Source organism: Lipotes vexillifer, unplaced genomic scaffold (assembly GCF_000442215.2).
Source record: "Lipotes vexillifer unplaced genomic scaffold, Lipotes_vexillifer_v1.1 scaffold1011, whole genome shotgun sequence".
NCBI lineage: Eukaryota > Metazoa > Chordata > Mammalia > Artiodactyla > Lipotidae > Lipotes > Lipotes vexillifer.
Window position 1 is genome coordinate 5,512,042 of NW_006787698.1, and position 22,219 is coordinate 5,534,260.

At 57.0% G+C, this 22,219-nt stretch overlaps 1 protein-coding gene across 2 annotated transcripts; it reads right to left on the reverse strand.

Annotated features, from left to right (window-relative positions):
* Positions 1 to 2,932: 2,932 nt before the first annotated feature.
* ELAVL3 (ELAV like RNA binding protein 3) lies at positions 2,933 to 10,522 on the reverse strand. Of its 2 annotated transcripts, none has more exons than XM_007460709.1 (6): positions 10,309 to 10,522; positions 9,921 to 10,024; positions 6,214 to 6,367; positions 5,801 to 6,026; positions 5,009 to 5,047; positions 2,933 to 3,263 (listed from the first exon to the last, which is right to left on the reverse strand). In XM_007460709.1, the coding sequence occupies exons 1-6, from the start codon at positions 10,511 to 10,513 to the stop codon at positions 2,933 to 2,935; spliced, it is 1,059 nt and encodes a 352-aa protein (XP_007460771.1). In that variant the 5' UTR covers positions 10,514 to 10,522. The 2 variants fall into 2 exon arrangements, with proteins under 2 accessions (XP_007460771.1, XP_007460770.1); XM_007460708.1 differs by having other exon boundaries at positions 2,933 to 3,284.
* Positions 10,523 to 22,219: the final 11,697 nt, after the last annotated feature.

Sequence of the window (22,219 nt, forward strand, 5' to 3'; positions counted from 1 at the left end):
GAAAAAGGAGTCCCCTCCCAGTCTTGGGGGTGGCAGGGGCTCAGGCCTCTGTGAGGGGGTATGGGGAGGTGCCCCCTCTCCAGAGCCCGGCCCCCCCCCCCAGGGTGAGGGACAAACCCAGCCCTTATTGCTCACAGATGCCTCCGCCACGCTGCCCACGTGTGGACACGTGTCACCGCACGGAGTGCAGAGGGGAGAAAAAGCCCCAAGAAAACAGGGAGACGGATGGACCCGCTGCGGGGCCTGCCCTGCTGGAGGGGAGCGGGGAGGTTGGGGAGGACTTAAAAACCACAAGAATAAATAGGTTTGTGTATCAAGAACAAGCTAGGGTTTCACCAGCTAAATAGGACTGAAAAAATTCTCAAGACGAGCAAAAATAATCCCATTAAGACCCCCGGACGTCGCTGGCCGTGGGGACCGCCCTGCAGAGCACAGGTCCCCCAGGGCGCCGCTCGGCTACCATTACTGTTATTAATAATTATTATTACTTTAATGATTCCACTTCCCCTTTTATAAATAAATTAGGCATAACCACGTCTCGGCAAAACTTAAAGAAACAAAGAGAACATCGTGGTTCCTTTAAACTTGCAAACTGGATGAAGGAACAGAAATATACACAAATGTCCTTACAGGGCAACAAGGAGGATAAATAGTTAACATAGCAATAAGTTAAAACTACAAGAAGCTCAATTCGGCAAAAAAGTACAAGAAAGTTAACTGGTGCCAGTTTATGTCTGTTTTGTTTTTTTTGTTTTTTTTTTCCTTTTTTTTTTTTTAAATCTCTTCTTTGTGTGTGGTTTTGTTTTTTTTTTCCTCTTCCTTTTTTTTTTGTCGCTTTTTTTCTCTTCTGTTTGTGTTTTTTTGTCGCTTTTTTGATTTTTTTTTTTCTTTTTGTTCCTTGCAGCAGAAGCTCCACAGACGTTTAATAACAACACCGGGAGGGGTGGGGGAGAGAGAGCTGGGCAGTCAGATGGGGCCATGGCCAGACACCAAATGCAGGGACACCACAGAAAGGGCACTGAGGCTAAAATCGGGGTTTGCCATTCTCAGTTCTGACTGGGCCCTCTGCGGGGGGTGGGGGCTTCAAGGGCTCCCAGGGGGCTCCGGCTTTTGGCTTCTATTGGATTTGTGTTTGTTTTTTACAAAGAGTGAAAACTAGGGGGATGGAAAGTCCAGACAGAAGCCAAGGCCGGGGCTCGGGATTGGGGCTGCGTCCACTGCCCTCACTGATCTGGAAAGACGGAAAAACCCAACAAACTGAAAGGGGGTGACGAGTGGACGGAAAGGGAATGCAGGGCTGGGCCCCTGGGCCCATCCACCCTGGGCCTGGCGGGGAGTGTCGGGGCACTTGCTGCTGAGGAGGCTCTGGAGTGGAGAGGCTCAGGGCCTGGCCTCCCCCTCGGCCTCGTGGGCCAGGGCCTCGGCCCAGGGAGGCTCAGCCCCAGGGATGGGGGTCCTTTGGCCTCAAGCGTTGGGTGGGCTGCCTCCAGCCCACCATGATGCCAAAAGGACAACGAGGTATCGTGTGTCTGGATGCATGGACGCTGTGTGTTCACGCCTGTGTTCGTGGGCGGCAGGGACCATTGAGGAGCCAGGAGAGAGCTCTGCAGAGAACCTGGGGCAGGGGCGAGTGGGGCTGAGTGCCAGGAGGAGGGGCGGGCCGGCCTCGCTGGAGGAAGTGGGCTATGGACTGGGCTGGGGTCTGGGCTGTGACCTCTCGCCTGGGCTTGAGGGATGCTGTGGGCATGTCTGTGTGTCTTTGGGTATTGTGACTATGTTTCTCCATGACTGGGTGTCTAGATTTGTGTGTCCAAATGTAACTGTCCCCACTTCCATGTGGCCGCAGGCATGTGTGGAAATGTTCCCATGTCCACGTGTGCACGTGTCTACATTTGTCCCCGGCCACATTCACCAGTGTCCACATCTGCCCATGGCCGCATCTGCCCACGTCCACCATGGCCACATTTACACAGCCCCATACTTCAGTCTTCTGTTGTTGATACATGTGTTTGTCTACGTGTCTGAATTGGGCCAGGGAGTTCCTGAGGCGTGTCTCTGGGTCCGTCTGTGCTGCTGTGTATCCCTGCGGGGTGTGTGTGTGTGTGTGTGTGTGTGTGTGTCCCTGTGTGTCTTTGCGTGGCTGTGTTTCTCTGTGTGGCCCCATGGACCCTCAGCTCCTAAGCCCTGCTCCCTGTGTCCCTGCCCCAGTTGGTAAACATAACCTGCCAAAATATTTTCTTTTTTTTTTTTTGTCTTTTTTTGTGTTTTTTTTTTTCAAGTTCAAGAATCCCCAGTAAAAATTCTCCACGGTCTTTTTTCCCTTTTTACAAAAATAGAGTTTTTCTTCCCCTCCCACCCCCCCTGTTTTTCATTGTGTTTCTGTTTCCAGCCCCTCCCCCTGCCCCTCACATTCCACCAAGGGGCTCTGGGCCAGGGATGCCCACACCCCTCTCACGTTTCGCTTTTTTGGGGATTTTTAAACCTGTTCCCCCCTCTCAGGCTCACCTAGGTGTTGGGGAGGCCTGGGCAAGGGGGCCTGGGAGGGAACCCGCAGCACCCCTTCCCCAAGCCATCCACGGAGGGTGGTTGAGGGTGTGCTGGGGGCACATCTCTGCTTTCACGTTAGCCGAAAAAGGAAACAAAAACCTTCACCATGAACAAAACCAAGACGAGAGAGTGAACAGCCCAGCCTGGGGGGGAGGGGCAGGAGGATGGGGTGGGGGACCCCCAGGAGCCCTCCCATTCCCTGCAGACCCTCCCACCGAGTGCTCACCCTGTGGCTTCTGCAGGGACACGGGGCCCTCGTGCCGTCCGTGGTCTGCCTGCGCTGTCTCTCTCGGGCCCCTGTCTCTCTCTCTCTCTCTCAATCTCTCTCTCTCTCTCTCTCTCTCTGTCTCTGCTGCCCGGGAAGGGTGGGGAGGGCGGCGGTGGCTCAGGCCTTGTGCTGTTTGCTGGTCTTGAAGGACACCTGCAGCACGCGCTCGCCCAGGCGGTAGCCGTTGAGGCTGGCGATGGCCATGGCCGCCTCGTCATAGTTGGTCATGGTGACGAAGCCGAAGCCCTTGCACTTGTTGGTGGTAAAGTCGCGGATGACCTTGACATTGGTGACTGCCCCGAAGGGCCCGAACAGCTGCCACAGCACACTCTCATCCGCCTCCGGAGACAGGTTGTACACGAAGATGCACCAGCCAGCGCCTGCTGCGCCCCCCGACAGGCCCACGCCCGCGAGGCCGCTCATGCCGTCGATGGCGATGGGTGAGAACCTGGCGATGAGCGACAGGGGACTACTTTGGGGGTCACGCGGGCTCTGCCCTTACCCCCGGCATGCCCCCTGACCCTGTCATGACCTCTGGCCGTGCGGAGACCTCGGGACTATGTGACCCCTGCCTTGGCCCCGTGACCTCCATCTGTGACCCCGCCTTAAGCCCCAGACTCTGAGCCACTCTGATACACCAGCCCCCAATCTCCATCCTGACCTGGAGCCCGGTCCTGACCTCTGACCCTCCCTGAACGTTAGGTCCTCACCTGCGATCTTGCCCTGAGCCCCTATCCACCCCAACTCCCTGACCTTGGACCCTACCTGGTCCTCAGCCCTGTTGACACTGACCCCCTCCCCACACCTGGCCACCACCCTTCCCTTGACGCCTCTTCCCATCCAACTCCTGCCCTCACCCCCACTCGGGCACCACCCTGATCCTGCCCTTTGCAATGCTGCCCCTTTTGCCCCACTGGCCATCCTGCCAGGTGGAGGCCCACCCGGAAGGGCAGCGCTGGAACCAGGGTGCGAGCGAGGCCTTTAAACGCCCCCTCTCGTTATTCAGGTCTCAGCTCAGCTGTCACTTCCCCGGGGTGGCCTCCTTTGACTCATAAAGTGGCCACCTCCTCCCTCTGGCCCTCTCTGGCCTTTTCCTATGTATGTATGTATGTATGTATTTTTTGGCCTCACCATGTGGCATGTGGGATCTTAATTCCCTGACCAGGGATCGAACCCGTGCCCCCTGTAGTGGAAGCTCAGAGCCCTAACCATTGGACCACCCGGGAAGTCCCCATGCCTTTTTCTATTTAAATCATGTATTTATCCTCAGCTCCATCTTCCCTGCAAGGTTCTATTCCCTCGGTGTCCCAGCCCAGAACAGCTCCCAGCACCAGCAGGCCCTTGGGGGGTGGGGGTGGAGTCTGTGGAGTGAACGAATGAGTGAAGGGGCATTGGCTCCCTGCCTTCCTGGGCCATTCATTTGATCACTGGGCTCACTCCCTCCTCCTGGCCTTTGCACAAGCCGTTCTTGCTGCCAGGTACTCCAGTTCTGCTCTGGCCCTGTCTCCTGAGTGATGTCTCCACTGGATTCTTACCACCCCGTCTCCTGCCCCCTTCACAGCCCAGATCATGGTTCATCTGTCTCCTTCCCCAGTGGACTGAAATAAGTAATAACAGTAACCATAATCATAAGAGACACTGCCTTTTAAACTGAGTGAGCCTGCACTCCGTGCCAAGCACCATGCTCAGTATCATTCCATCTCCACCAGGGGCCAAGTCTGGCCAGGCCACACTGGGTCCCCAGCTCAGAGCCAAGCTCCTGGCCCTCAGCATGTGCTCAATAGCTCTTGATGCTATAAACATGGGAACCTTCAGAGGCTCAGGGATGTGGAAAATGGAGCGGGTGGGGGGCCTCAAGGTCCACCCGCAGCTATGAGGCAGAAGGGGGCATTCTGTGACCCTCAGCATAGATGATCAACAGTGGCCAGTGGGGGCACAGCTGTGACCCGGGCAACACTGCCTGCCTTTCAATGGGGTGGAGGAGGCCACAGACAGGCCCCCCAGATCCAGATTCTGTAGTGGCACTTTCCAGGCATTCAGTAGGCTCAAGAGCCCCCAGATCTCTCAATGGCCGCACTATGCCCAGACAGGGGTGGTCCTGGGGGGTGAGGTGGGGGATGGGGGCCATAAGGGCAAAAGGGTCCAAGGAGGGATGGCGAGGGGCTGGGGGCAGCGGGGCGGGGGCACTGTTACCTCTTGACTCCGTAGGCCATGTTGAGCAAATTGTCCAGCCTGTGGAGGCAGAAGGGGTGGTCACTGGTGGCTTCTGGGCACACCCCCGGCTGTGACACCGGGCAGCCAGCCTGCCCTCCCCGCCCCCACCCAGCCATCCAGCAGTGCCAGCCCTGCCCCCGCCTGCCTGCTCCCCGGCAGGCTGGACACCGCCTGGCACGGAACCGTGGTCACTCAGGCACCGCCTCTTGCCTGCCCTGCTGCTGCCCAGCCTGCACTGGGGTCCCCGTCCTCCCCCTCCCGGCCACCCAGCCCTGCTCGCCTGTCCCCCCCCAGCCCCCAATCCGGGGCTTGGGTCCCGAGAAGGGAAGTCTCTTCTCCAAAGTGCCTGGGCCAGGCAAGTGACAACGCCTTTCTGAGCCTAAGGGTCCCCGTCCGTAAAATGAGGACAAGTTCTGTCCTCACGGGGTCGCTGCGCAGAAAAAGTAAGGGTGCCTGGCCAGCAGGGAGCTGAAGCCACGTGCCCTTGGCGGGGTGGGGGAGGGGGTGGGTTGGCAGTCAGAGCTGGGCCTGGTCAGGTGATTCTAAAACTACGGACACCAATAATGCCACTCCTAGTGGCCTGCACACATTGAGCGCCTGCTGTATACAAGGGTCTGGCCTCAGCACCTGACAGACCCCCACGTTTCCCCTTTTGCCCTTGTTTCTCTCCGCCCTGCAGGAATGGGGTTCGGCGAGGGCACCTGCAAGCCTAGGGCACCCGGCCCTGGGGGTCTGGGACGTCTGGAGGGCAGGGAGCAGCAGGGGGCTCACCGGAAGCGCTGTGTCTGATGGTGCAGGGGGCCTGCGTAGCGCCTGGCGGAGGACTGGTAGAGGTGAGTGAGCAGGGCCTGCCCGGTCTTCTGACTCGGGTTGTTGGCAAACTTGACCGTGATGGGCTCGGCCGCACCTAGCGGCTTCTGCCCGTTCAGTCCTTTGATAGCCTCCTCGGCCTCAATCCTCTTGTCAAAGCGGATGAATCCCACACCCCGAGAGACACCTGCCGAGGCGCGAGGGCGTCATGGGGACCCGCCCCCCCCTGGGGACCCGCCCCCTCCTGCGTGACCCCGCCCCCCTCCTCGCTGCTATTTCCGGTTTCTCCACTCTGGTCCCACCTGGGTGCCTTAGCCCAGTGCCCCCCCACTCCCCCCAGCCCCCGCCAGGGGCACTCTCCCCGGCAGCCTGACCTGTGACCTGGTCCACCAGGATGCGAGAAGTGATGATGCGGCCGTACTGGGAGAACAGCTGCTCCATCTCTTTCTGGCTCATGGTCTTAGGGAGCCCGCTGACGTACAGGTTCGCATCCCGGATGGAGGCGGAGCTGGGTCTGGCATAGGACACCTGGGGGAGGGTGTCAGGCGGACAGGGGTGAGGGCAAGACCCATTTCAAATGGGGAGGGAGAGGCCACATTCAAACCGCCACCGAGCAACAGAAATCCCTCATCCGTTTATTCAACAAATACCTCGAGTAGTCACCATGGGTGGTGGGTGGGGTCAACCAGGGCTTGGGGGAGGGGGTGTGGCTGTGACCAAGACAGCGTGGTCCTGCCCGCGTAGAGCGGTGAGAGGGACCTGTCATCCGAGGACGTCAAAGGAGCTGCGCCCTTGGGGTCACATGTCTCCCTGGGGGCCTCAGGGACCCTCACATCTCTAGCTCATGTTCTCAGGCTGGATATTCCATCAACGTTGACACGTCCCACTCTCTTGGAAAGTGAACCTGGGATGCTGGCCCCTTCTCTTCCCGACTACACTGGGCCCCTCAGATCTTTAGCGCCCAGCTCAACCCCGACAACTCCCAAATGTCCGAGCCCAGCATGGGCCTGGCCCCTGAGCTGCACACCTGCGTGACACATGCCTTCAGGTACCCCACGAGGAGGCCTCATGGGGGATCACACTCAGCACCCCCGACTTGCCCTAACTCAGTAATGACAGTTCTGTCCTCCTGGCTGCTCAGGTCCCCAGTCTCGGGTTGTCCTCAATGCCTGTCTGTCACACCCGCATCCAACCACCATCCATCCTGTCAGCTCCACCTTCCTCATTATCTGGATAGAATTCACACACTTCTCCCCATTTCCACTGCCCTACCATTGCTCACCCAGACCAGTGCAGCAGTCTCTGCCCTGGTTCCCTGCTCCACCCTCGCCCCCCCCCCCAGGCTGTTTCCCCCACAGCAGCCAGGGGGCACCTGTGAGCTTCTCAGCCAGGTCACATCCCTCCTCTGCTTAGAACCCTCCGTGGCTCCCACCTTCCTGAGTTAAAGTGCTTCTCAGGGCCACAAGGCCCTTCACGACCTGCCCCGTCACCCCCCTACCCTCATCTCTGCCCACTGTCCCCCTCCACATCTCTATTCCAGGCACATGGGCCTCTCCCACATTCCCCAGACACACTGGGTGTGCTTCATCCTCAGGGCCTTTGCACTTGCTGTCCGCTGTGCTTGCAACTCTCTTCCTTATTTTTCTTCTCCAGGTCTCAGTTGCGATATCCTTCCTGTCCTTTCCCATCTGAATTTGGTCCTCCACCCTTATCCCTGTTACTCTCTGTCAAAGCCCTTCCCTCAGCTGTGAATTAGACACGTTTTAGTATGATCCTTCGATTCATGTCATTAATTATGGTCCAGCCCAACAATGAAACTCTCTGCAGCTGTTTAAAAAATGGTGGACGTGTATATTTATTTCCCCGAAACAGTGGTGAGTATTGTAAAGTGGGGGAAAGAAAAGTCCATTTACAGAGCAGCGAGTATTGTGTGACCCCATCTCATTGTGTGTTTATCAATGTCCTGGAAACATGGTCTGGAGGGCCCACCCCTAAACGCTAACAGGGTGACCTAGAGCTGGTGGGGGAGGCGAGGTGGGATAAGCTCCGTTCCCCCTTATTTCTGCTGATGTCTATTTTCTGTTTCTTCTAAATTAACCTCTGGGTAGATGGGGGTCATTGTAAAGGGTCTGGCTTTTGTTTGGGGTGGTGAGTTGTGAGGGCATATTACTTCATTAGAAATAGCTAATTAAAAAACGAACAAAATCAATAAATTGGGCCAAGGGTGGATGGGGGTGAGGGTGTTCATGGAGTGGGGGCAGGGGGATTCTAACTGATGCAATTGTGCACACCTGGGATCCTCCAGAAAAAAGACAAACACCACAGCTGCTATTATTTCTGTAATAATAATTAAAACTCATGGCCATGTATTTGATGGTTTCCACTCTTCCCTACCCCGTGGGGCTGTGAGTTTTGAGGGGTGAGGACTTGTTGATGGATTGGAGCTGGGGGAGAGGGGAGTCTCAGTTCCTGGGTGGGTTTTGGGGTCAGGGGTCATCTGAGGCACAGAGTAAGTGTTCAGGGGCCTTTCCCATCCTTCCATGACATGGGCTGACCCAGGTCCCTCACCTGGTATGGGCTCCTCCCACACCCCCTCACTAGGATGGCGCCTGGCACACGATGAATGGCTGGAACTATTGTGGGCAGAATCTGCTGGAACACCTAGTCAGGACCAACCACACACCACAGCCACCCAGGCAGATGCACATACACGCACATACACCCACACAGAGGGCCACGCTCTGGTATTCACTGCACAGCTATGGTGACTACACCAGCAGGAGGGTGACACAAGGCCACCGCCACATTCACGGTGACTCTGGGGGTCTGGGATAATTGCAGTAAGAGTCGCAGAACCACACACCTGTCACACCACCACACAAGCCCTCAATGTCACACACGTTCCATCCTGAATGGGGCACAAGTAGACACACCCACACAACTTCACCGTAACACACAAACACCCTGTCACAGCCAGACACACCCACGCAGCCTCACCAGGTCACAGCTGGAGTCGCAGTGCATCACAAAGCACCTGTCAAATAAACACCACGTCTCACAGACACAAGGTGACACACCCTCGTCTATAACAGCCAGACCCACATGATAACAGCCACTCACATAGCCATGGGGTCCCATAGCCACGGGGTCCCAGAAACACCATGTCTTATAGCTCAGGGTCCCCCCCCAACACATGCACCACATCATACGCACACAGTGGCCCTCTGGGTCATACAGTTCATCACTAGGGTCCACTCTCACAACCTGGGGGCTTCTGGGTCTACTTGGCCATGGAGGGACCCATCAGGCCCTTGTAAGCCTCCGCAGCAGGGAGAGGAAGAGATTCCGGCACCTCTGTTCCCATGGCGAACTGGGGGCCAGATGGGCATCCTCCCCAGCCCAGCCTCCCCCAGGGTTCAGGAGCAGATTTGTGGGGTGGAGCCCAGACACCCACAGGCAAACCTAGAGAGGGGGTTTCCATGGTGATTCCCTGCAACCCCCACGGCCTCCCGGGAACCTGGGCTTGCAGGGTCCCAGCTGCAGCTGCTGAGAGGGGAGGTCATGGGGTGAGGGGCATTGTACAAAGGTGGGGGAAGGGCCCACCCCTAATCCCACCCTCCCAGACCCTAGTTAGGCTCCAGACGGCAGATGGGCCCCCACCTCTCCCCCATTTCCATGACAAAGGCAAGGAGAGGGCTGCCCACCAGACCCTGGTCACTCTCTCCTACTGCTGAGGGGGTGGGTACCTCCAGGGCCTGGCTGACTCCTTGAGTTTCCGGAGAATGTGGGGCTGATCATCTCCACATTGACAAGAGAGGAAACAGGTTCAGAGAGGCAGAGCCATTGGCCCCGGGGCCCCAGCCAGAAAGCCTTTGGGGATCGATTTGAACCCCTTAGGGGATGAGCCATGGGGGAGGATGGGCAGCAGTGGGGGGAATGGATGTATGGGGAGGGTATGGTCGTGAGGGGGCTGGGTGGCCGTGAAAGGGTCAGTCCAGGTGGGCGGTAATAAAGAGGAAATGGGCACAGCCAAGATGGGAAGTCACAGGGATGGGTGGCAGTGGGGAACGAGGGCGCTGACCTTGATGGTCTTCGTCTGCAGTTTGAGGCCGTTGAGGGTGTTGATGGCTTTGTCTGCATCGTTGGGGTCAGAGTAGTTCACAAACCCGTAGCCGAGGCTCTGCCCTGCAGGCAGGACCAGGACAATGACCTCCCTGGACCTGCCAGTGTCCTCCCAGACCCCGGCATGAGAGACTGACCACCCCACTCAAGGTTATGAGAACCAAGATTCCACCCTTATTTGTTCCCCCAGAGTACTACCATATCCTGAGGACAGCTCAGACCCCCCAGGGTCCCACCTGCTCCCATCACCTCCCACCTGGGGTCACACCTGTCTCTACACCACACCTGTACTCCTGAGGCTACCACCTCTGTCCCCATCCCCACCCCCCACATGCCAGCAGCCACACCTGTGATCTTGTCCCGAACCAACTTGCAGGACTCAATGTCACCAATGCTGCCGAAGAGACTCTTGAACTCATCCTGGGTCATGTTCTGGGGCAGGTAGTTGACAATGAGGTTGGTCTTGCTGTCATCACTGGCTCCGTTTGTACCAAGGAGTGGCCCGTTGGGCAGGGCCGGGCCAGCCGGGCCCCCCGCCACCTGAGACTCCATGGCCCCGAGTATCTGCTGGAGACAACAGGCCGCACCCACTCACGGCCCAGTTCCCACACCAGGGACCAGTGGGAGTGAGGAGGGGCTTGGTGGTGACAGATCAATCAGGTCTGCATAGGCTTGAACATGCAGAGGGGATAAGGTATTATTCTTATAGTCCCTTCCACTTCTTGAGCACTGGGCAAAATACTTTACAGGTGATTTTACTCTGAAAAAGTCCATATATTAATGCCACGTATGCCCATTTGCACGTATGCTTGCCTGTTTGTCTAAAGCCAGTCTGCATTTTTAGAATAATGAAATTAATACTTTGTATTCAGAGTAAGAATTACAACATTTTTATTAGCTTTGAAGCCCTCATAGTCCCAACCCTGACCATGTACTTTGCTCTTCCCACCAAATGTAATTCCTGTCCCAAATGTGTTAATATTTCTTTTGCTTCATGCATAATTTACCCCCACAGGTTTTCCACTGAGCCATTTTGGTTTTTTTATGTATATCATAATAACACCTGCAAATATAATGACAGTTTTATTTCTTTATCTCCAGTCTATACCTGTTATTTATTTTCTTGTCTTGTTGCAGGGGCTACATTGTGACATTGGCTTCTTTATTCTTGACATTAAAGGAAATGTTTTAAACATTTCACAGCTAAATATGATCTTTACTATAGGTTTTTTGGCAGATGGCCTTTATCAAGTTAAGAATGTTTAATTTTATTCCTAGTATCTTAACAAGATATTCTTTTAAGGAATGGATATTGAATTTTATTGAATATCTTTTTCTGTATCTATTGAGATGATTTTTTGCTTCAATATTTTTTTTAACAGATAGGGAAGAGGGCTTTTTATTTTTAAAAATTAATTAATTAATTAATTAATTTATGGCTGCGTTGGGTCTTCGTTGCTGTGTGCAGCTTTCTCTAGTTGTGGCGAGCAGGGGCTACTCTTGGTTGCGGTGTGCGGGCTTCTTATTGTGGTGGCTTCTCTTGTTGTGAAGCACAGGCTCTAGGCACGCGGCTTCAGTAGTTGCAGCATGCGGGCTCAGTAGTTGTGACTTGAGGACTCTAGAGCGCAGGCTCAGTAGTTGTGGTGCATGGGCTTAGTTGCTCTGCAGCATGTGGGATCTTCCCGGATCAGGGATCAAACCTGTGTCCCTTGCATTGACAGGCGGATTCTTAACCACTGCACCACCGGAGAAGCCTGCTTTAATATGTTCATGTAATAACTTACATTAATTGATTTTCCAATATTAAGTCAACTTTCCTAAGCTACACTAAACTTGGTCACGTTGCAGTTTTATTTATATACATTGTTTGATTTGCCAAATTTTTTATGGTTCTTTGTTTAGGATTTTTAACCTCTATATTCAGGAAGATATGCTTTTTTAAAATTTAATTCACACAGAGGCTCAGGCAGAAGTTTATTATGCTATGACAAATAAGGAATTTGAGGCTCCGAGATGTTAAGGAACTTGTTGAAGTCACACAGCATATCAGTGGTGGCACTGGAATGCAAATGCAGACCTGTCTAGACCTGAAGACCACTCTACCATTCTCTATGACAGTCAACCAGGCAGGTACCAGCTCTGATAACTCTTCGCTGTGTGTCCTTGGATATGCTCCTTATCCTCCTGGGGCCTCTGGTTCACTCTGCCGAAAATTCAAAACAATTAGTAATGGCTATCTTAAGGGCCATGTAGAGAAGAATTTTAAAGCCATGTCTGGGCTCAGAACGAAAGAGGGCTGGGATTGATTGGTATTGTCTGTCATGGGCACGGGAAGGGAAAGTAGCCAGCATTTCCTTAGGTCTTCTCCTATGTCACAGTTGGTGAATAGGTTGCCCTTACCTAGAAACCCAAATAGATTGGTAGAGTCTTCCTAGATGGATGAATTAAGAAGGATTTAAAGCTATATTCAGTTTCAGCAGTAAAGATGACTGTGATTGATGAGCAGTATCTGTTGTGGCCACAGAATTAGAAAGAGCCAGCAGGTACACATCACTTCAGCCATCCCTGCCCCAAAATTCAATGCCATAATTGTTCCCAAATATTGCACATACTATGTGCCAGGCACAGTGCAAGGCCCTCTACAGGGAATGTTTCTTTTCTTTTTCACCACTCTGAAATGAGGAGGGTTTTATTACCCCTGCTTAAGAGATGCTATGGACTAAATACTTGTGCCCCTCCAAATTCATATCTTGAAACCCTGCTCTCCAGTGCAGTGGTATTTGGAGGTGGGGCCTTTGGAAGGTTATTAGGTCATGAGGGTGGAGTCTTATAAAAAGGGACGGGAGAGAGATGATCTCTCTCTCTCCACCATAAAAAGACAGTGATGACACAGCTGTCTACCAACCAGGAAGCCGGCCCTCACCAGGAGCCGAATCAGCCCACACCTTGATCTTGGACTTCTCAGCCTCCAGAGCTATGAGAAATACGTGTCTGTTGTTTAAGCTACCCAGTTTATGGTATTTTAGTCAGCCTGAGCTGAGTAAGACAACAGATGAGGAAAGTGAGGTTCAGAGATGTTTGAAAAATTACCAAAGATCATGCAGCCCATAAATGGTGAAACAGGGATTTGCGCACGAGCTTTCCTGATTGGGCATCTGTATTTCCAACTTTCATTGCCAACCAAGACTAGTGCTGGCTCTAACACTTCCCAGCCGTGTGTCCTCAGGTATGCTACTTAACAGTCTTTATGTTACGACCTCTGCTCCACTTTGTTGAAAACTCCAAATCACCAGCATAGTGACCAGAGACCCATCTAAAGCCAATTGTGGGGACAGCTGGAAGGCATTCTGGGATCAGTTAGCGATGTCTGACACAGGCAGTCATGAGAAGTGGAAGTGGGCTTGTCTTGTCCACAAGAAAAGCCCTGCCTCATAATGCTGCTATTAATAATCATCCTGCTCCATTGACACCTACCGTATCAGGTACCAGGGAAATAGCTCAGAGACGTTGGGTGATATAAATGGGGAAATTGATTTCAAACCTGGATATGTTGGACTTCAGAGCCGTTTTTAATGACTGGCCAATACACTGGGGGCAGCTCTGCCACCACATAGCTGTATGTCTTCAGCGACAATCTTAGCTCTTCTTTGGGCTTCTGTTTCCTTGTCATTTATTCTTATTTAAAGGATAGTACAGAGGGTCAGCTCCCCTGCAGCTCCATTTGGCTGGGAGTGGCTGTCTGGGGGAGCTGCCTGGAGGATTCTTCTTTTTTTCTTCCATTTTTGGCCACGCCGTGTGGCTTATGGGATCTTCGTTCCCAGATCAGGGATTGAACCCAGGCCCTCGGCAGTGAGAGTGCGGAATCCTAACCTCTGGACCATCGTGTGGGGGCAGGGGGGGGAATTCCCTGGAGGATTATTCTGAAGCCACATCCAGGCTCACCAGGAACACAAACTGGGTTGATTAGCAATGTCTGCCACAGGTGCCTGAAATATAGCGGTAATGTACCTTCCACACATCTGCATGCTGGTCTTGTAACATTAATACTTTACGAACAACGTGGCCATGTATTGAGGGCCTGCTATGGGCCAGCCAAAATTCTTTATGTGAAAATTTCCAGGCAATTCTCCCAAAACTGAATGTTATGGGACTCTATTCTTATTTAACAGATGAGAAAACTGAGTCTCATTGAAGGAGGAGGGATTTGCACAAGTTTGGGTAGCATGTAAAAAGTGGACCAAGAATTCCAATTCAGGGTTTAGACTCTAGAGCCCACTCTCAATGAAAAGGCCGATTAAAAAAAATAATAATAACAAAGCAAAGCAAAGCTGAGCACCCACTCTTTGCCAAGCCCCGGGCAACACTACATTTAAACCCACTTTGGGGGCTTCCCTGGTGGCGCGGTGGTTAAGAATCCGCCTGCCAATGCAGGGGACATGGGTTCGAGCCCTGGTCCAGGAAGATCCTTCATGCCGCGGAGCAACGGAGCCCGTGCGCCACACTACTGAAGCCCGTGCACCTAGAGCCCACGCTCTGCAACAAGAGAAGCCACTGCAATGAGAAGCCCGCGCACTGCAACGAAGAGCAGCCCCTGCTCGCTGCAACTAGAGAAAGCCCGCGCACAGCAATGGAGACCCAGCGCAGTCAAAAATAAATAAATAAATAAATTTAAAAATAAACAAACCAAAACGAATAAACAAACAAACAAACAAAAATAAACCCACTTTGTTGGCCGAGTCTGCTCATTCAACTCAACAAATGTTTACTAGGTGCCACCATATGCCAGCTGCTGGCTCCACCCTCCTGTATATCCTCTGACACTCATGTTGCCTCTCTAGGTCTCTGTCCCACTACTAAAGATATGGGGAGATGTATGGGGAGATGGAGTGTATGGGGAGATGGAGTCTGAATTCCTGTCTGGGCTCAGCGAGCTAGAATTCTGTGATTGGTTGATAATGTCTATTATGGGAGCTCCAAAAGCAATCAGCAGTACATAAACCACTGTTTCAGGACACATCAGATCCCAGCTTTGGAAGCCCTACCATGTGCCAGGCCCTGAGCCTGTGCTGTTTTCATTGCCTTTCCACAACCACCCTGAAAGCTGGAGATCATCTCCATTTCTCAGATGGAGAAACTGAGGGTAAATGGGACCTGTGACTTGCCCAGGATGACAGAGGATGACAGAGGGAAGTAGTAGTGATGGTGTTAGGGTTTGACCCCTTGATCTGATGACCCTAGAGCCTACAGGGTTACTGGTCCTCCACCCCTGGAAATGCTGTCCTCAACTTGGGTGGGGTTAAGAGGTGACTGGGGGGTTCCCACTCAGGATCCTGAGGCCCAGCCCGCTAATCTCACCACCACCCCATCTCCGTCCCATCTGTGCCAGGGCTTAGAGGGATCAGTGTCGCATTTCCTCCGAGGCTGAGCCGGCTGAGCTGCTAATGGGGATCGGATTGGTGGAGGCCACACCCGCCCTGCCTCAGCCCACAGCAAATGCGTGGCCTGGGATGACACAGGGATCACAAGGACCTTCGAGGGCTGTCCCAGAACAGGGATAGTCAGAGGGGAGGAAGGCAGATCAAAGATGGAGCAAGGGAACCTCCCCTCCCACTCTCTCCAGCTCTTCCTCTGGGTCTCTCCCTCTTTCTGTTTGTCTTTCCCTCTTTTCCCCTCAGTTTCTCTCTCTTCTCCTGTCCCCATCTCTCCTCTCTGTCCATCTCTCCCCTCTGAACGCTTCTCTTTCTCCCCCCCCTCTCTCTCTCACCCTTTCTCCAACTCTTTTGCACCATTATACAAACATCTGACATATGGATTTTGCAATGAACACACCTGAGGTTACTTGCTGCGTCAGACCCCCTTGGCCCCCAGCTGTGCCCCCTGGCCCTAGTCACAGTGACAGATGCCTGGGTACTGCCAACAATAGGGCATTGAGTGGCCATGCATGGTAAGGCTGGGCCACCACGTGGTGCTAAGTGAGCCTCCTACTTCTGGGCCCTTCTCCCTCCATGCAGGGAGGGCGCTCACCGTCTCAACTCATCCCCTCACTTCCTCCCAGCCTGTCCCCATGATGGGTCTCTGCCTGAGTACTCTTCATTGGAGTGACCAGGACTCCAAGGGCTTCAAGGCCCTTGTGTGACCTCTGACCACACCCTCTCCCCTTTGTGCATCAGCTTCCCTTTCTCAAATGAGGGCGCAGATCGGAGCAATATATGCTGGACTGCTGTGGGGGTGCTGAGGGTCCTCAGGAGGCCTCGCTCACGTTCCTAGATCAGGGTGAGCAGCGTGAGGCACAGAGAGGGGAAGGAGCTGCCCTGAGGTCACACAGCAGAAAAGGGTGGTCTCTCTCAGGCCTTTCTCAGAGCCAGGTGGGTGGGTCCCAGGGTCTAGTATGGGAGAGGCCCAGGCGTGGAGGGAGTGCTGAGCATTCCCCCACCCACTGTGCTCGTTACTACTCGAAAAAGAGATCCAGGAAGAGACACAGTGTACAGAGACACACACACAGAGACCCGAGAGACAGAAAGAGCGGAAGAAGGAGGCCCCGGCGCCAGGACCAGACAAAGGACGCTCAGCAGCGCGGGGAGCAGAGTCGCGCGGCGGGGGCGGGGGTGGAGCTGGGGTGGGTCTAGAATTGGCCAGCCCCGCCCCCGGGATACGCCCGGGCTGCCAGTGGAAATCCGAGGGCTCGGAAGAGGCAGGGCCCCTGGGGCCCCTGGGGCGGGGCTTAGATGGGCGGGACAGGGGCGTGGTTAGTAAGGGCGTGGCCGGGCGCTCGGGAGCTGACCAGCTCTGTGGCTGCTGAAAGCCCCGAGCGCGGGGCGAGTGGCGCGGGCGGGCGGGCGCGCTCAAGGTCATCCCGCGGCCCAGAGCTCTGGCGGGGTGGGACGCCTGAACCTGGCCTAGGGGGCCTGCCTGAGCCCCTTACCCCATCCCCCGGGGGCGGGGGCCCAGGAGCAGCGGAGCACCCACTACGAGCCCTCCTCTCCCCTCCCCCTCCCCGCAGCCTGAGGCGCCCGCGCGAGGCTACGGCCCGCGAAGAAGCGCCGAGAAACAAAGGGACGCGGCGGCGGTGGCGGCGGGCCCGCGGGGCCGCCGGGCGCGCCCCCCCCCCTCCCCTCCCCCCCTGCCCCCACCCTCTTTTCCCCTCAGTTTCTCTCTCTTCTCCTGTCCCCATCTCTCCTCTCTGTCCATCTCTCCCCTCTGAACGCTTCTCTTTCTCCCCCCCCTCTCTCTCTCACCCTTTCTCCAACTCTTTTGCACCATTATACAAACATCTGACATATGGATTTTGCAATGAACACACCTGAGGTTACTTGCTGCGTCAGACCCCCTTGGCCCCCAGCTGTGCCCCCTGGCCCTAGTCACAGTGACAGATGCCTGGGTACTGCCAACAATAGGGCATTGAGTGGCCATGCATGGTAAGGCTGGGCCACCACGTGGTGCTAAGTGAGCCTCCTACTTCTGGGCCCTTCTCCCTCCATGCAGGGAGGGCGCTCACCGTCTCAACTCATCCCCTCACTTCCTCCCAGCCTGTCCCCATGATGGGTCTCTGCCTGAGTACTCTTCATTGGAGTGACCAGGACTCCAAGGGCTTCAAGGCCCTTGTGTGACCTCTGACCACACCCTCTCCCCTTTGTGCATCAGCTTCCCTTTCTCAAATGAGGGCGCAGATCGGAGCAATATATGCTGGACTGCTGTGGGGGTGCTGAGGGTCCTCAGGAGGCCTCGCTCACGTTCCTAGATCAGGGTGAGCAGCGTGAGGCACAGAGAGGGGAAGGAGCTGCCCTGAGGTCACACAGCAGAAAAGGGTGGTCTCTCTCAGGCCTTTCTCAGAGCCAGGTGGGTGGGTCCCAGGGTCTAGTATGGGAGAGGCCCAGGCGTGGAGGGAGTGCTGAGCATTCCCCCACCCACTGTGCTCGTTACTACTCGAAAAAGAGATCCAGGAAGAGACACAGTGTACAGAGACACACACACAGAGACCCGAGAGACAGAAAGAGCGGAAGAAGGAGGCCCCGGCGCCAGGACCAGACAAAGGACGCTCAGCAGCGCGGGGAGCAGAGTCGCGCGGCGGGGGCGGGGGTGGAGCTGGGGTGGGTCTAGAATTGGCCAGCCCCGCCCCCGGGATACGCCCGGGCTGCCAGTGGAAATCCGAGGGCTCGGAAGAGGCAGGGCCCCTGGGGCCCCTGGGGCGGGGCTTAGATGGGCGGGACAGGGGCGTGGTTAGTAAGGGCGTGGCCGGGCGCTCGGGAGCTGACCAGCTCTGTGGCTGCTGAAAGCCCCGAGCGCGGGGCGAGTGGCGCGGGCGGGCGGGCGCGCTCAAGGTCATCCCGCGGCCCAGAGCTCTGGCGGGGTGGGACGCCTGAACCTGGCCTAGGGGGCCTGCCTGAGCCCCTTACCCCATCCCCCGGGGGCGGGGGCCCAGGAGCAGCGGAGCACCCACTACGAGCCCTCCTCTCCCCTCCCCCTCCCCGCAGCCTGAGGCGCCCGCGCGAGGCTACGGCCCGCGAAGAAGCGCCGAGAAACAAAGGGACGCGGCGGCGGTGGCGGCGGCGCGCCCCCTCCTCTCCCCTCCCCGCTTGCCGCAAGGTCGACGGGCTTGAGGACGAGACGCCCGGCTCCAGGGCGCGGTCGAGGCCCAGGGCGCGCGATCCGACGCCACCCCTTCCCTGGGGCTCTCGGGGACTCCTTGCCGCCTTGTCCTGGCCCAGCACCAGTGACTGGGGCCCTGCGTTTGCCTGGGAGGCCTGCTGGGTCCGGGCCTGGATGGAGGAGGCATCCTACGCCGCGGCGTCCCCTCCCCCATCAGGCCTGCCGAAGGGGGGGCAATCCCGCCCCCAGGGCGCCGTAGGATGTCCCCCGAATCGCAGCTTGATTCCCTAAGGCCTCTCAAGCCAGACTCTAAGAGCCCCCAGCACTCTGGGCGCGGCTCTGTCCACTCTCAGGCCCCGAGGCTCGGTCCTACCCCCCCAACCCGGGCCTAGCTAGGCCTGGTCCTACCCCCCCTCCCATCTCTTCGGAGCCTGTGCCTAACCCCTCTCCGACTAGGTTCCCTCTCAGCGACAGGGGAATACCTACAGTGACCATTCTTGTGTGCCCGGCGGGCGCGGTCCGTGTTGAGGGTGGCTCCGGGGGTCGTGCACTCCTTGGGGGGCGCTCGATGCTCACGCCGGGGTCCTGCCCGGGCGGCCTCTGGTGCAGCCGCTGCAGAGGTCTCGGTGAGGGCAGCGACTCCCTCGAGGGCCGGGGACGGGCCCGAGCCCGGGTACGCGCGCGCGGATAACCGGGCCCCGGGGTGGCCTGCGGGCGGCAGGGGATGGAAAGAGGGAGCGGGCGCGGGATTGAGAACGCCCCCTGCGCGGCCCCGCGGGGCCCGAGGAGGTTGCGCTTTCCGACAGAGATCGCTGCGCTCTGCCTTTCGCCGCCGCCCCTCGGCCCGGCCCGTCTGGTCCCCGGTGTTCAGTCCTCTCCCCTCGCCCGCCCTCCCTCCCTCCCTCCGGCCCGCGCTGCGCGCTCCGCGCTCTGGGCCGCGCCGCCGCCGCCCCCAGCCCTTTATAGCAGCAGCTGCCAGCGCCGGCGTCGCTTATTGGCTACGGCAACCGAGCCCCGCCTCCTCGCGGCGCCCGACGGCGCGGCAGGTGGAAGAGAGGGCGCACTGGCCAGGACTTCGCACGCCCAGAAGGCACATCCTGGGGCCTCGGGTTGCCAGATTCGGGCCCTTTTGCCCTCACGGATCCTACTTCCTGCGTTGGCGCCCTTTCTTGGGCGGGCTTTCTGCCCGGAAGACAGGAAGGGTTCCCCTCTGTCCAGCACCCAGAGCTGGAGGAGCAAAGAGGGCGAGGAGATATTGATGGCTCGATTGTACTACCTTCAGGAGGTGCCGTCCACCAAGAGCACTGCAGAGGAACGAGGAACCTAGACTTCAATGAGCAGAGGCCTGGGTCCCCACGTTTGGGAGGACCATATGTAGTCCCAAGACCAAGGGAGGAATGTGGGGGTGGCTGGGGACCTAGTCAGCCTGAAGAAGGAATTGGGACCCTGTGGATTTTGAGCAGGCTAGGTGTCTCTAAGGTTTAAAGGGGGTGGGGGGGGAATGGGCATCCCACAGTGCAGGGGCGCTGCTCCAAAGGGAGTGAAGAAGTTTGGGGCTCAGGGTTCCAGGCAAACCCCTTCGGTACCCTGAAGACCCAGTAAACCGTCGGGCCATCTCGGACCCCATAAACTTCGGGTGGACGGTTTTGCCATGTAAATGTCCTGGCTTCCCGGGCTCGTGGTTGGTCCGCCTGTGAGTCCTACTCCCTGTCTGCTACGCGGGACCTGGCCTTTCTGTCAGGCGATAGGGGGTGGCGCAGTCTCTTGTGGTGTGCGGGCGCGAGTGCACGTTTTTGTCAGGGCGGCCACCAGGCGCGAGGAGGTGTTCTCACTAGAACACTAGGGGAGCCTTTGAGTGAGGCTTCAGCACCACAGACAGCGGTCCGACGGCCCTGTCCAGGGCGCTGCGGGCTGCGTAGCCCGGGTCCCCGAACCCGAGAGTCGCAATCCAAACTCTATCCTCGTCCGTGCACGCCCTTTTAAGCTCCAGACTGTCCGAGAGTGCCATCAAACCCAGCGAGGAGAGCCCAATTTGACCAATCAGGGATGGCCCCCGAGAGGACCAATTGAGGGAAGATGCCTTCGAGATTGAGCCAATGGGAGCGCGAGCAGCAGACAGCGCTGCCACGACGATGGAAAGGGAAGGCCAATCATAATGGCCCGCGCAATCTGGGCGGTGGCGATGCGGATCCCCGGTTGGCCCTTCTTGGATTTGCCAGGGCGACCTGGCTGCCGACCCCGGATACCCCGAGCGATGGCTTGTTCCCCATCCCGTGTTCCTCCTCGCTCCTGTCGGATCGGAAACTGTGCTTGTGCCGGGAAGGAAGCTACTCCTGGGCGCGCAGACCAGGCTGCAGTTCCCATGGAAACTGCTGGCTCCCGGTTGTGCGGGGATAGCGAAAGGGGACTGAGCCTTGCGGGGAGGCTCGCGGGGGCGGCCCCAGTAGCCGGACTCGCTCATCCTCTCCAACTCATCCGTCCCCACCTGGGGTAGCTCCCAGTCCGAAAAATAAAATGAGGCCTAGCTGCTGCCCCGCCCCCACGAGCTGGTGAGGGGCCGGCGGGGCCATTCTGCGCGTGGCGCCATAGAGCTCCCCCGGGCACGTGCCCTGGCTCGCGGCTGCGGTCCCCGGAGTCACGTGGCTGCGGCCACCAGGGCCCACGAGGTTTGCGCGCCATCTGGCGGCCGCGTGGCCTGGAATCGCTCCCCGTCCCTCTCCCAGAAGGCCCGCATGAGGAGGAGGAGGCGGCCTCAGCATCATCCTCCGGGAAATGGGGGCAGTGCAGTCGCCCCGCCGCTGCCAAATCCCCTCCCCCGTCTTTCTTCCTGTTCCAGGAACACGCCGAGCCCGTTCCACCTCGGGGCTTTGGCACTGGCTGCTCCTTCGACCTGGGATTTGCCTCCCCCGTCTTTCTTCAGGGATGGAACCTCTTTGTCATTCTAGTCTATGCTCAAAGGCCTCCCCAGAGAGGCCCTCCCTGACCACCAACCTAAACAGCACTCCCAGGAACTAGCATATCACTCTCTTTTCTGCACGGCGCTTGTCATAGCTGTAGATGTTTTACTTAGGGGTCTACTGGACATCTCCCCAACTGCTCCCTGAGCTCTCTGAGAACGAGGAGTGAGTGTTCTATGAGGGATTAGGAGAGGGAGTCAGGATCCTGAGACCTGGGACATGTGCAGTAACCTCCAGGGCCCCCAACCTTCCACACCTGACCCTGTCAGAGGACGGGGTGTTTAGGGTTGCCAGGCCCAGGTAGCCGAGGCAGAGCGGAGGTTGACAGGAAAGGGCAGGAGCGCTGTCTGGTGTGTAGGGGCATCTGCCCCTGCCCCCGCCTTGCTCGGGAAGGAACCAGGTTGGAGACAGAGAGGGGCCCACCTTCCCCCAAACATCCAGGCCTAGTGGGAGAGCAGCTCCTTTCTCGCTCTTTAATCTCGTTCTGCTCTCTTGACACAGTCCCAGCAGTGCAGCCCCAGGTGCCAGCTCCAAAACTCGGGCGGGGTCGGGGTGGGGGGGGGACCTGTCCTGAGGGCCCAGCCCTGGAGCAGGGCAGAGGCGCCTCCTTCCGGCCCGAGGTCCTGGCGGCTGGCCGCGGCCGTCCCGGCCCCGGCAGACTCGGACATGGTGTCCGATGGGATGAATAAATAGGGGCGTTCAGTGGTTGGGAGGA

Coding starts and splice junctions, on each gene's coding strand:
- ELAVL3 (XM_007460708.1), bottom strand. CDS start 10,513: ATGGAGTCTCAGGTGGCGGGGGGCCCGGCTGGCCCGGCCCTGCCCAAC. Junction 6,368..9,920: donor TGCAGACGAAGACCATCAAG/GTCAGCGCCCTC, acceptor ACCCTCCCCCAG/GTGTCCTATGCCAGACCCAG. Junction 6,027..6,213: donor CCTGGTGGACCAGGTCACAG/GTCAGGCTGCCG, acceptor GCGCCTCGGCAG/GTGTCTCTCGGGGTGTGGGA.